We start from the raw sequence: 13,034 nt of genomic DNA, 5'->3' as shown, positions 1-13,034 counted from the left end.
CAAATTTTGGCAAATCCTTAAATGGGATGAAAAATGGGAAAAACCAAAACAATTGTTTTGAGAGTGTTATTGGTGAGAGAGAACATTCTCTTACTACCTTACAAAGATCGAACCAAGTTCAATTTTCAATAAGATTCACTGCTGATATTGAGGATGGAAATGGTTACATACACTCTTTAAGCCTAGCTATTGTTGTGACAAATATGGTGTACATGTTTCCTTTTTTCAGAATCCGATTTTTTAACCATTCAAATGTCATTATTTTGTTACAGCTGTTTTTATTTTGTTGCATGTCATGTACTTGGTAAATATGTTCACATAAGGTCATATTTCACTCAAACTTTGTATTTCCTATACAACTCTCACAAATCATTGTTTGCATAAGGTTTTGAGGGTTTAATTTCTAACACTTTCAAAAACAATATAGATGGAGCAAAGCTACTAGTCTATCAGAATTTTTTTTAGAGGTTTTAATAGTCTTGTGTGTTGTCATGAAATATTGGTGTCTGTTAAAAAGTTATATTTTCATATGGTCTGAGTGAGATAGGATTTTGTGTGTTTGATTTTAAACAGAATTTCTCTTTTTCTTTTTCCCTTTTCATTTTTTTCAGATTGCTTTCATCAGTTTCTCATTGTGAGCATGGCATGATCTGTATATGTTACATTTTGTCTGTATGATGAGTTATGTCATCTACATCATTACAATACCAAATATTATCCGGTAAAGTAGATTTGTAAATACTCTTTATCACATTATAATGAATAACAGTTAGTATCTTTAAAAGATTTTGAACTTTATGAATAGCTATTCAGAGTCTTATCATATTTAATTGTTAACATTCAAGAGAGAAAATCTAAGGAAACAATTTAAGGAATTGCTTGATTTGCCTACATTTCTCAAAGCAATTTTAAATGCTTTTGTACATTATATATCCATTATTTGTTAAAAACATTGTAGTGTCATTTTTTCTAGTATCTTATAGATGGTGTTTATTCATAAATGGCTAATGTAGGATATTTCTGATGAATTTTATGAAGAAGTGTTTTTGATATGTAAAACAAGGTCAAGGATGTCTTTATATTTTTCCAAACAAGTACCTGGTAGTTGTCTCGCATGATTCTGTATGGCATATGTAAAAACTATCAGAAATGTTCTATGTAATCTGAATCCTCGACAGTTGTATCTTATTACAATTCCTGACTCATTGTATCGTTACAATGCACACAATCCTACAGGTATTCTGTTGAATTCAATTCATAAATTGTATACCTAGGGCAGATTAATAGTAAGGTTTCTTGCGGTGTATCAGACTAATTAAGGTAATATTGATTAAAACAAATTCCAGTAGAGGTTTCTGTGTCGGAGCGGAAGTCTTGTCCCTAGACGGGAAACATTGCAAAGCTTTGCCACATCACCCTTCATTGATTTCATACACACGTTAGTCATCTTCATGGAAAAAGCTTGATCAATTCGGTGTGAAAACACATTGTGTATGTTACCACGGCGGCTGGTGCAATGCAGTATCAGCTATTGGCCATATAAATCCCATGAGACCCTAGCACTACGCGTGCCGATCTAGTTAATTTAATAGACTCCTGTGGCATAGAAACGGTTAATCACGCTGCATCACAAGTACAGGTGCTATGATATATTGTTGATGTAGTCCGTGCTAGGCTTGAACGGTTTCGGTCTGACCAAGCATGAACCAATCCATTTGAAAACCAGTGTATAAGGAAGGTATATATATGGTAAGAATAGTGTGATTACACGATGAGGGAGAAAAGTGAGTATATCCGTTTTCTGATGGTTTTTGATTCTGCTAATTTTCCAAATGGCTTTCGTCAACTTACAGCTTATCTTATGACATGCAATTGCTTTACAGTTAGAGTATATATTAGTTCACTTTTGTAATTAACTTGAAATATGATACTTTTTTAAAGTTATAATCGTGTAATATTAAAAAGTAATCAATAAATTAGCTTTCTTTGTTTAACAAAAGTTACAGATTAAATTGTATTTACTACTATCAGTTACTATTGCTGAGCTGCATAAAGGAGATATATTGAAGTGTCTTAATAATGTAGAAGACTTGAGTACCCTAAGTAGTTGCATGGCCAAGTGACCCCATATCTGTTCAGATTCAACTGGTGAATCTAATCTAAATAAGGGCTTGTCTTGGTGAAAAATAGGTTATTAACCTTACCACAAAAATATTAATTAAACAATAAATAGTATTATAATATCCAGGGTCTGTGATGGGAAGTAATTTTAAATTAAAAACTCAAATAGATTTAAACATAATGTGAAAAGTCTTTAATGTCAATCAAATGAGAGTAACTATTTAATGAATTAATGATTATTATTTACATTTATATTATTATTTCGGCTGTGGTAGCCAAGTGGTTAAGATGTCTTGACACATTACCACAAGCCCTCCACTCTCATGATAGCAAGTACCACTGTACTGTTTGTTACAAATAAATGAAAACTGCCAGCCTCGTTCTGCCATTTTAACTCTGATCAAACTCTCCAAGTATGAGGGTTCTGAAAATGACCTTCACCTTCCGTATAAAATCTATTTTTAGCATACTCGAGTAAGAACCCTGGGCATTTGACTGCCTGAGTAATAACTCTGTCAACCCGAGAGTTGCCAGTCGAAGGCAGCCATGTAGGGCAGTTGCCATGTACTGACCACTGGTTGGTGGTTTTTCTCTGGGTACTCTCACTTTCCTCCACCATTTTAATCTGACATGTCCATGGCTCTGGTTGTTAGTGTAGTGTTAAATCAATCACACCAATCCAAAACCCATTAGCTCATACACTAGAACAGAGGAAAGTTGAGATTGTTTGCTGTTTAACGATTGTCTAAAAAGACACTGTCAGGTCTCTGATTATCCTGATCGAATCAATGAGTCTTCCGGACTCCTATCAACATTTCCTGGAGATTAACTCAAATTTGTCGGTGAATGTTGTTTGGTACTGCCCCCACCAAGCTCCAATGCCATTCACTTGACTACCCAGATCTGGGGAAACACTAGTGGCTCATACCCTCTAAGGCCACATCATCTCGCTGCTCAAGAGACATTACGTTCTAAGGCCACACGATTTCACCGATTTCACCGCTCTCGAGATCAATGCCCACAATCAATAGTGTGTCTTGTTACTTGATTAGGCCATGGTTAGTCAGCCAGCTGTGCTTTCAATGACACTGTTGTTTGGTCAGAGGGTTAGCTATGGCCACAAATGTCGTAAATGTGGTGCCATTCATATCGATACAGTGGCAGCAGTATTGTGTTAATTATACAGCTCTAAAGCATTCTTCTGTTCCTGACTTCTGAATTGCGAAGGGATTGTACCTTGTTTTGGAACACATGCTTCAGAAACATGTGCTAGGGAATTTTGTTTTTTTAAAGTCTGGTGTTTTTTCTAAAAAATTCTGCTTGGGAATACCTTTATCTTTAGAAATAGGGTTGAGAAGTCTGTTTGACAGTGTCTCCAGTACTGTTTGTTCACCAGATCACTGAATTTCTGTGCGGAATGAGATTAGGAATGCTAAACTGGATTCTATGTGTTAATTAAGCCAAACAACTTAATCTATATAGACGGTGGAAGTAGTTTGTCTCAACAAGAATTGCTGTAGATGTATTAGGAGCTATTCTCTCAGGTTGTGTATATATGTATGTATGTGGTGTTTAAGAACTTACTTAATGGTTTTGGATATCATTTTGCGATCTTTCAAAGGTTTTGATTATTTTAAGTACATTGATAGTCCTGCAATTCCAAACTTGAACATTGTCAATTTTTTATGAAAGTTTGTGTTTGCAAATATATTACATTACGCAATAATACATGTAGATTGTTTAATTAATTAAGTCAATTATTGTTTAGTTTTAAACATGCCATATTTTGTTTGGTAATCAAGGTACCGATAACCGATATTAATGCAATTTTCTGTAGTTTATGAAATTAATAACATTTAAAGATGAGCACACTTTTCCTAATGCTATTTTTCTTCGGAAAGATGTGTCATAACATGGAAATACGTAGTATCTAAAAAATACAACCATTAGAAGAAGAACTTTTAAGGCATTTAACTGAGACAAATATTAATCTGGTTGTGAATAGGTGGGATGAACATTCAGCTATAGACTGGGCTATAGTAACAGTATAGAAGAACCTGTATACTGATTATTTGGGAGTACTTGGGCAGTTGTTAAATCCACTAATGTACTAAAGCATTTAAGTACCCTCATAGGGTATACTTGATGACCAAATTTTGTTTTTATCGGTCAAAAGGCCTGTTTGAAGTTTGCCCTGAGCATGACTCTTTTGATACATTACAGTCGAAGGTCAGCCTGAGACTATCTCATCCCACATCCAAGTTATGTTTGTGGGCCAGTAGCATATAAATACAAAATGTAGATACTGTACTGTATATATAAGAAGTCATGATGTGAAGTGTTATAGTAATACAGTATTCAGATGAAATGTTATTTTTGACTCTGAAGTTAATAGAATTTCATAAACAGTCTTTTGAGTCATACCACATGTATATCCCTTCGCTCTGTTTATGTACACAAGATTTCATTCAACTGCGCGTAGCGTTCTTGAAAAAAATAATTTTCAGATTTCATTTGGGTCAGCAGTCAAATTTTATCTTCCTTTTAAAGCATAAAAGCTTGAAAGTGTTTTATTGATTAAAGTTTACTAGAGCCTAGAATGTTAGCATACGGTGAACATTAAGAAAATGTCAGATTCGTTTGAAATATTCACTGGCGAATCTCCCATCACAAAAGTGTATGCAATAGTTTTTATATGGGTCTAATTTGGTATGGAAGGCCTCCCAATAAAATATCTCCTCATTGATTTTTATATTGCAGGGTTTGAGACTAGTTTGATCTAGCTAGGGACTATCGGTCTCTTTCATTAGTTAGAGTACATTGGGATACAGCACGCAATACTATTAGATTTTTTTTCGGGGAATTACACTTTTGTTGGAAAGGCTATAGGAAAAGGAAGATAGAGAGGAAACCTAATTTGATGATTTTTACAACCACAAATCTTGGCATTAATGAAAAATGCATGTGCTTTCATTGATTATGATGTTCAAATACCTATTATGGTTAGAAATTTATAGGGATAATTTTTTCAGTATGAAGTCACTAGTAAATTTGCAGTAGTGAGACATATTTTTAAAATAAGTCTATAAATGTTTCCAGGTATAGAGAGACGTGAAGATATGGCATTTGCTGCCACAGCCGCTTCAGAAAGAGGTTAATTTATATACGATTATTATTTCTATCAGTGTCGTGTAATGAATTATTTTGATTATCATTCATTTTCCAATTTTTCTGTAAAATTTTACGTTTTATGTTGTCATTTATCCTAGCTATATATCGACAATTAGTTATGTCTCCAATTTATTTGGAAAATGTATTTGTGGACTGAATAGAATTTAAATTTTTCAGTTATTCAAATATGGTTATCTTTATTTAGAATAAAATATTTCAACATTGCTGCCAAAAATAAAGTCAATTTGTGAAAATACAACAAAATAAAATGTTCAAGATGAATATTGGTGTATTTGGACACATCATTCAGATTTCAGGATTCTTTTTGAAAAAAAAAATAGAGTTTTGATTTAAATTAGACCTGAGTCATTTTTTAATAGGTATAAACATGGAGACATGACTAAATTGTATAAATTTATTTTTTAAATATTTTTATTGACTTTTTTTTACTATCTGTGGTCAGTGTATATAATTGTGAACTTTTCATTTTGAGATGATGGTGTATATGGCCCCATTATATATGGACCTATACTAGATTTCGGAGGTAAGACATCCCCCTGGTGTGATCCCCTTTCCCAATCTAATGAAAATTAGACTTGTAATTCCGTTCTACTACGATGCTCTTTGTTACGCTCCAATACAAGTTCTAACAACACTCTGTTTGGGGGCACCTCATAATGACCTCTAGCCTAGAATCAGAACATCTCTGGATGTACCGTTAGCCATTTACACTTATGCTAACCATAGGGGTCATGCTGAGGTGACCCCAAACAGGGTGGTGTTAGATCTTGTTTTGAAGCATAACATAGAGCATCATAGTGGAGCGGAATTATAAGTCTTATTTTAATTAGATTGCCTCATTCCTGTAGTGAATCCTATACGAGCCTAGGAAATACTCCGAAACTCCAATATACACCTGTATAAAGGTGTATCCTCTGTATGCAGATATACAAGCAGGATTTTCAAAAATTTCAATTGGAAATTTTTCAGATACATGTACATTGGTAGAAATATACATGTATTACATTTCATTTAAAAATCTGATCAAAATAGTCAGGAAGTATTATTTAGCTGAAATTGTACCACATTCCAGTGTGTTTCTCCTATAAGTGAAACAAATTTTCTCTTAATCTTGTTGTTTTTGATAAGTTAAATTATTTTCATTTTTTTTTTCAAATGAGTCCTATTCTATTATAAGCAGTCATTGATAGTTAAATTGTTACATTTTGAGAAGAATGCCGTCGACAAAACAGTATAAATTTTCTCCAGCAAATTAACGCTGTAACAACAATCATAGCTGCCCCAAGAGCAGATAACCCTGGTATTATGAAGAAATTATCTCCATAGTGAATGTCAAGGACACACCTTGTTGCATTCTGATCTATCAGACTTACTCCCCTTTTTTTCACTCAGAGTGAAACAAAGGGGAGTAACTCTGGTAGATAAGAATGAACCTTGTTGTTGAATCATTATGCTATGTTGTTTTAACTGCTGTGGTTTTCATTTATTGTGAAGTAGATTATTTCTTCCCTTTTGAATATTATTTTCTTTACCTTCATTTTTAAATGCCAGATATATGTATTATATGAAGATTTGTTTTATGTTTATTTATATCATTTTTTCAGTGCCTAAGATTTTAACAGGACTTAAATATATGTTTATATATGGTATAAATAAAGCATATCAATAGAATGTGATATATATTAATGTTTGCTCACATGCTCAATTTTTATAACATTTTGTTTGTAATTTGGTAAGATGAACTTTTTCCTTCTGTCTGTTGTTCCGTACAAACAATTTTCACTATATTTTCAAATTTAATATTTTTTTTATCAGAGTATCCTATCAATAGTATCTTATTTATAGCCTGTGTTCATTAATTATCTTAATTAACTTAACTAATTAGTTTTTATTCTGTTCATAATTGTATAAACCATAAACTCCAAGATAGCTTACATGGGAAATCAAGGATATTATCAATTCAGACATTCTTATTGCAATATCATATACCATATTTATTAATGTTATATTTCCATGTTCGGACAGAATACAGGCGCTATTCAGATAATTGAATGATAATGTCGTTATTGTGATAAAATGACTTCAAAGTCCCCTGTACTGTGTATATGAATATGTAATTACTTATCTCAAAGCTTAATTATACTAGACATTAATAACCTTATTATTATCATATATCAATTTTAAAATCTCATTATTCCAGGCTTTAGTTTCCTAGGCAACGAAGACTCCTCTTGCTTGTCATAATAGTTATCACCATATCAGACCCATGGCTCATTGTTATAAATTAGTTTGGGGTTAACTACTGGTAAAGGAAATGATGTTTGTTAGCATTAATCATGTGTTAATATAATTACACACTGGGGAATTACATAGCATCCCAACTATACCCTTGTTACGTATATACCTTATCCCAGTAATCAGCAGGTCTTTGATCAGACGTTCTCTCGGCTAATGATGTCTCTCCCTGCCACAGGAAAACATTGACATAACCCATACTTTCACTGTCATCATAAGGTTAATTCGTTTTCACTACAGTTGATCCGCGACGTGTAGCATCTATTGATGATGATGACTTTGCGGAATATGATGTCACAGAACACAAGGAATTGTCTCTAGGGATACCTGAGCGTTTCGGTAGGATTCTGGTCCTATATTGTTTGTGTCGGTTAGAGTAGCCGTCGGTATCATGCATGCTTTAACGTCACATTTTATGGTTAGATAGTAGACCTTTTTTTCTATGTTTGACTATATTTTTTTTTTTTTTTATTAATATTTCCATTTTACTGTGGTTCATGGAATATCATTGTTTCAACCTATTTCTGTAACCTCTATCCAACCTTGACCTTTGACCTGTTTTCCCTTTACTTCTCGATAGTTCCTTTGCTGGTCCTGCGGTCAAAAAACCATCACATTCTTTCAGGCTGTTTGGATTATTTAGTTTTCCTATTATCAGTGAAAAGTTTCATCTCCAATCCGTTCCCTTCTTTAAATCTATTCGTTCGAAATTTTCCTTTCCAACCCGTCTTATGCCTTCCTCCATCAAATATCGTACAATAGTAATAAGGCGTCTATAATGTACTGGTCTCCATACATTATTGATAGACAAAATCATAGGGACAGTGACATGAAATTCTGTATACAGATATTGACTTATACATAAGTGCAGTTATAAGTGCATTTTGGTAGAGGCTTAGTGACTCGCCATATGTTGACAGTAACTCATTTGAAATTAACATTAACTCGCATAACATTGACAGTGACTTGTTTCATATTGACAGTGACTCGATCACTTTATATTGGCATTGACTCACATATTGACAGTGGCTTAATTCATATTGAGAGTGGCTCACATATTGACAGTTACGTCATTCATATTGACAGTCTTATTTAATTTTGACAGTAACTCACTTTATATTGACAGTGACTTCATTCATATTGACAATGACTTCATTCATATTGATAGTGACTTCATTTATATTGACAGTGACTTCATTCAGATTGACAGTGACTTCATCCATATTGACAGTGACTTTATTCATATTGAAAGTGACTTCATTCATATTGACAGTGACTTCATTCATATCGACAGTAACTTCATTCATATTGAAAGTGACTTCATTCATATTGATAGTTACTTCATTCATATTGATAGTGACTTCATTTATATTGACAGTGACTCCATCTATATTGACAGTCATTCCTTTTATTTTGACAATCACTTTACATATCCCCAAGCTAAGTTTATAGATGAACACTAGATATAACCCCAGATATCATTTGTGTACAATGTTGTCATTTCATGTCTTCATGTAAATGTGTTAACTGCACAACTGAAGCACTAGTTTGTCCTTTGTCGCACAACATTTTCTACTAAGAACATGGTAGAACAGGGTTGAATGGGTATGTTAAGTACAGGGTGAGTTGGTAATCAGATCCACTGTATTTTAGTTTATAAATCATAGCAGTTTATCACTGTCTCCAGTTACTAATCTAATGTGACAACGTTCTGCCTGATAAAAATATGTAATCTGATGATAATCTCAATTGTATAAAATTACTAAAAACAATCTGGCTGACATCCTGGAAACTAAAAATATAAAACAGGTGCACATGAAGAATGTTCTCATTATATTCTGTCATTTAAGTGAAAAACCGGGAAAACAAATTATATCCTTACCTATGCATTTTAGACCAAATTGATTTTTGAGGAAAAATTGTATAAACTTTTTTCTTCCTTTAAAGTTGTGTTTATGTTCATAATTGCTGAAACAGCATTTGAAAATCTGTGTTGGGGTTGGGAGCACTTTTTAAACTTTAATGTCCGAGTGGGGTATTGATTTATTAGATGTTAAGTGTTGTAAATTGTTTGTATAATTACCACTTTCTCTTACGTTTAAATTACAGCTGTTAATACTAGAAAACTACTGATAGGTTTAAGCTTAGCAGCATTTTACATGGCGAGTTTTAATATAATAGAGTTATAAAAAAAAAAAATTATGATCAGATTTTGTGGATACTATAGTAGATCATAACACTTTAATAATAATTTATTACCTTATTTCAAGTTTGAATATGAAAGATTTTTTTGTTTTCAATTTTGAATTTGTTTTTTATTCTTAGAAATTATGTTACTTGACAAGGTGGCCTTTTGAAATTATAATACTGTATAATTTGAAATGTCCGTTATGTAGAAATACTCATTGTTTTTGTGGCTGCCATATAACCACAAACATGAAAAAAAAATTATTTGATATTTTATTTGAAGCACCAGGTCATCAGCTTCTAAGCCATGAATATTTCTACACATGAAATAATTTGAAGGCTCCAGGAAAGTACTATAGCTACGAATTTTCACATTATACAGTATTTAAGAAATTGATTAATCCAAATCAGCTGTTAAAGGAAGAATCTGAAGGTTTAACAGGCGTTGATGTGAGTGTTATATTGTGTTTAGTGCCTGTAGCTCAGAGAAGTGGTCCGATTTATTACGAACCCGGAGACGAAGACCAAGACTCTGATGAAGATGAAGTTCTCGACTTCACAACACCTAAACATCTTGGTCAGACAGGTCAGAAAGATGTTTGCATGGCAGGAGATGCATCGTTTGTATCGGCTTTTGTTGTGATTTCCTTCACCTCTCCATCCTTACATTTATTTACGACAAATTTCAGTCGTGTTTTTGTTTCTTTTTGTTTTTAATGCACTGCTTTTCTCACCAGAGAATGTGTAAATTGCATTAGCCTGCCCGACCTGTGGGTGTGAGACACCAACCAAGGTGCGGGTGAGATGGTGTAGGTTGTGGGTGTAACTGAGCTAATTCCCCCAGCAACTTTTACAACCATCCTCCAGACTGTCATTGTTGATCAATGATCTGGCAGGTTATTCTTTTTATTGATTCAGGCTGAAAGGTCAAGGTCAGTTGAATGCCCATTATCAATTGTACAGCAATAACAATTTTGTTATGGATAGCATGAAGACGTTACGAGCTATATTGATTTAACTGTATCAGAGCGGATACAGTTATGGTCTATTGATGTACCAGGGAATCTATATAACAGAATCAGTAGTGACCAATTCAGGCTTTCTTGCTCTAAAGATCACAATGAAATTATTCATTAAAATCATTGTAGACTATCAGAAAATTAATTCTCAAATCACAAATTTTCATTTCAAAATTTTTTTATCCTGACAATATTTGTAAACATATTCTCAGCTTTAAGGCATTTGAGCTATTTTTTCTGTTTGGATTTCTTGAATATTTCATGATTAGAAATATCTATAAACTCAACATCATGATAGGAAGACTTGGTTTAGTCAAAATCATGAATCAATTCTCTGAATATTTGTCTGTTAAAAAACTTTTAAAATTCTTGCTACAATCCACATAACATGATAACAGTTTCCATTGATCTTTTTCTGTTCTGTAGATTTTATACTTATAGATTTCAGATGAGTTTTATGTTGATTAATTCAAGATAGATTTTATGTTTACTGATTTTATTAGGATGGATTTTGTCATTAACTACCATTTAATAGCTGTAGTATTGATATTATGATTAGTTTGTAGTTTCACCATCGTGAATGTGCTGATCAAGTTTTGGTTTCCTAACTGAACACTACAAATCACTTAGATATAACTTGTGTTAATAAAGTCCAACCAATGAACTGGGTTTATGAATGGGGTTTAAATGTTCTTCTAAGAATGCATGTCGTGTACATTTTGACTTTGCACTTGGAATGTTTTTTTTTTTTTTTTTTTTTTGAGAGGTGGGGGGGGAGAGAGATCTGTTTATTTTCTTTCTTTTTAAGATGAAATCTTTGAGAACAAACATAAAATAATACTAAGATAAAATATCTTGGGTGTAAATATTCATTTGTCTAAATGTCTAAGTCTGGTGTGAGGGTCAGAGTAAGCTCAGGCTACTTTGGGATGTGATATATGTCTACCATCCATAGTGATACAGACAAATAAATATGTGTTATACTTAAGCTTACTCAGGTGTGTAATACCATACTTGGTAATAACGTTTCAGAGTGTATACAATTATCCATTAAGATAAAGTTCTGGTACTATGACACAATGATTAATTTGTGTACCCTGGAATATTATATCGTAGTGAACAGTCTCAGTTTAAGTAGAGGTTAATGGGTATTCACGTGTGAATGAGTTCATTTCCAATTAAAAGGTCAAGGTTGTGGAGCATTTATCTGCGTGAACTTTGGTTTTTGATTACACATTTATATTATTTTCACAATTTTTTTTCTGTACATATGTGTTGTACTGTGTGTGACCTTGAGTTGTGTCCCCCTTGTAAGGTACGTGTCCTTGAGTTGTGTCCCCTTGTATAGTACGTGATCTGGAGTTGTGTATCTTGTATGGTGTTTCCGCATGGCCTATCATATTGATACGTGTTGATAAGGTCATACCTAATAGTTTGGCTTGTTTTCTTGGATATAAACTGAGTTATTGCACACTGCACATGGTCTCTAAGTTACATCTGAATTAGATTTCCGTGGTATTGAAACTTATTGTTTATTGTCAAAAATCCGGGCTGGTTTGATATGCGTAACAGTTGAAAATACTACCCATTCCTTTGATATTATACTCTAATGCTATCAAAATTTTCAAGTTTTGACTGGAAGTAGATGCCAGTTATATTTTTGAAAAAAAACTATTTATATTTCCTAAACAAAACCAATGTCTGTACAAATGTATTTGTATAATACATGGTGATAGGTTCTTGATAATGAAGGTTGATGAAGGGTTTAATAACCTTCAAAAGTTACAGCGATAACAAAAATCAATGAGAGTCAGTATTGGAAATACTTATTGATATAGATATGTATCCCATTGGTACATATATACGAAAAAAATTCAAAATGTAAAATTACTTGGTAAGTATAGGGCTGTATAATGTGATTTACAGTGCTGTAATTGCCTGATTTATTATACCTGGTTTTCATAAGAGTGGTATTTTATACAACAAATACATGTCTATTATAATGAAAATATTATACGTTCCGTAATTGATGAATCAATTAAATAAATAATTAGACAAAATTTCATTTACTGCATCACATAGATGCTCATAAAGAATTTTTATTTATTTGGATCTTGTGATATTTTTAGATACACTCTAGATTTTATTCTCATTGCCGGCCATGTTGATTTCATTGTAGAAGGCACAGATTCCCAGGGGAGCTGAGGGAACAGATGAGGG

At 32.9% G+C, this 13,034-nt stretch overlaps 1 protein-coding gene across 4 annotated transcripts in view; it reads left to right on the top strand.

Moving 5' to 3' along the window:
• The window catches only part of LOC138312808 (uncharacterized), a 27,669-nt gene extending 14,635 nt beyond the window's left edge, over positions 1–13,034 (top strand). Inside the window, exons 2-5 of one of the 4 annotated variants that reach the window (XM_069253568.1) lie at positions 5,221–5,274; positions 7,849–7,947; positions 10,268–10,381; positions 12,994–13,034. In XM_069253568.1, the coding sequence (XP_069109669.1) occupies positions 5,221–5,274; positions 7,849–7,947; positions 10,268–10,381; positions 12,994–13,019 (293 nt within the window). In that variant the 3' untranslated portion in view covers positions 13,020–13,034. Of the gene's footprint in view, positions 1–2,841; positions 3,666–5,220; positions 5,275–7,848; positions 7,948–10,267; positions 11,565–12,993 lie in introns of those variants that run through there. The other 3 variants (XR_011207052.1, XM_069253567.1, XM_069253566.1) reach the window with 3 other exon arrangements.

The sequence above is a fragment of the Argopecten irradians genome, unplaced genomic scaffold, assembly GCF_041381155.1.
Source record: "Argopecten irradians isolate NY unplaced genomic scaffold, Ai_NY scaffold_0479, whole genome shotgun sequence".
In the NCBI taxonomy this organism is placed as follows: Eukaryota; Metazoa; Mollusca; class Bivalvia; order Pectinida; family Pectinidae; genus Argopecten; species Argopecten irradians.
The sequence above is the reverse complement of the archived record's forward strand: the minus strand, read 5'-3'. Positions and strand labels throughout refer to the sequence as shown.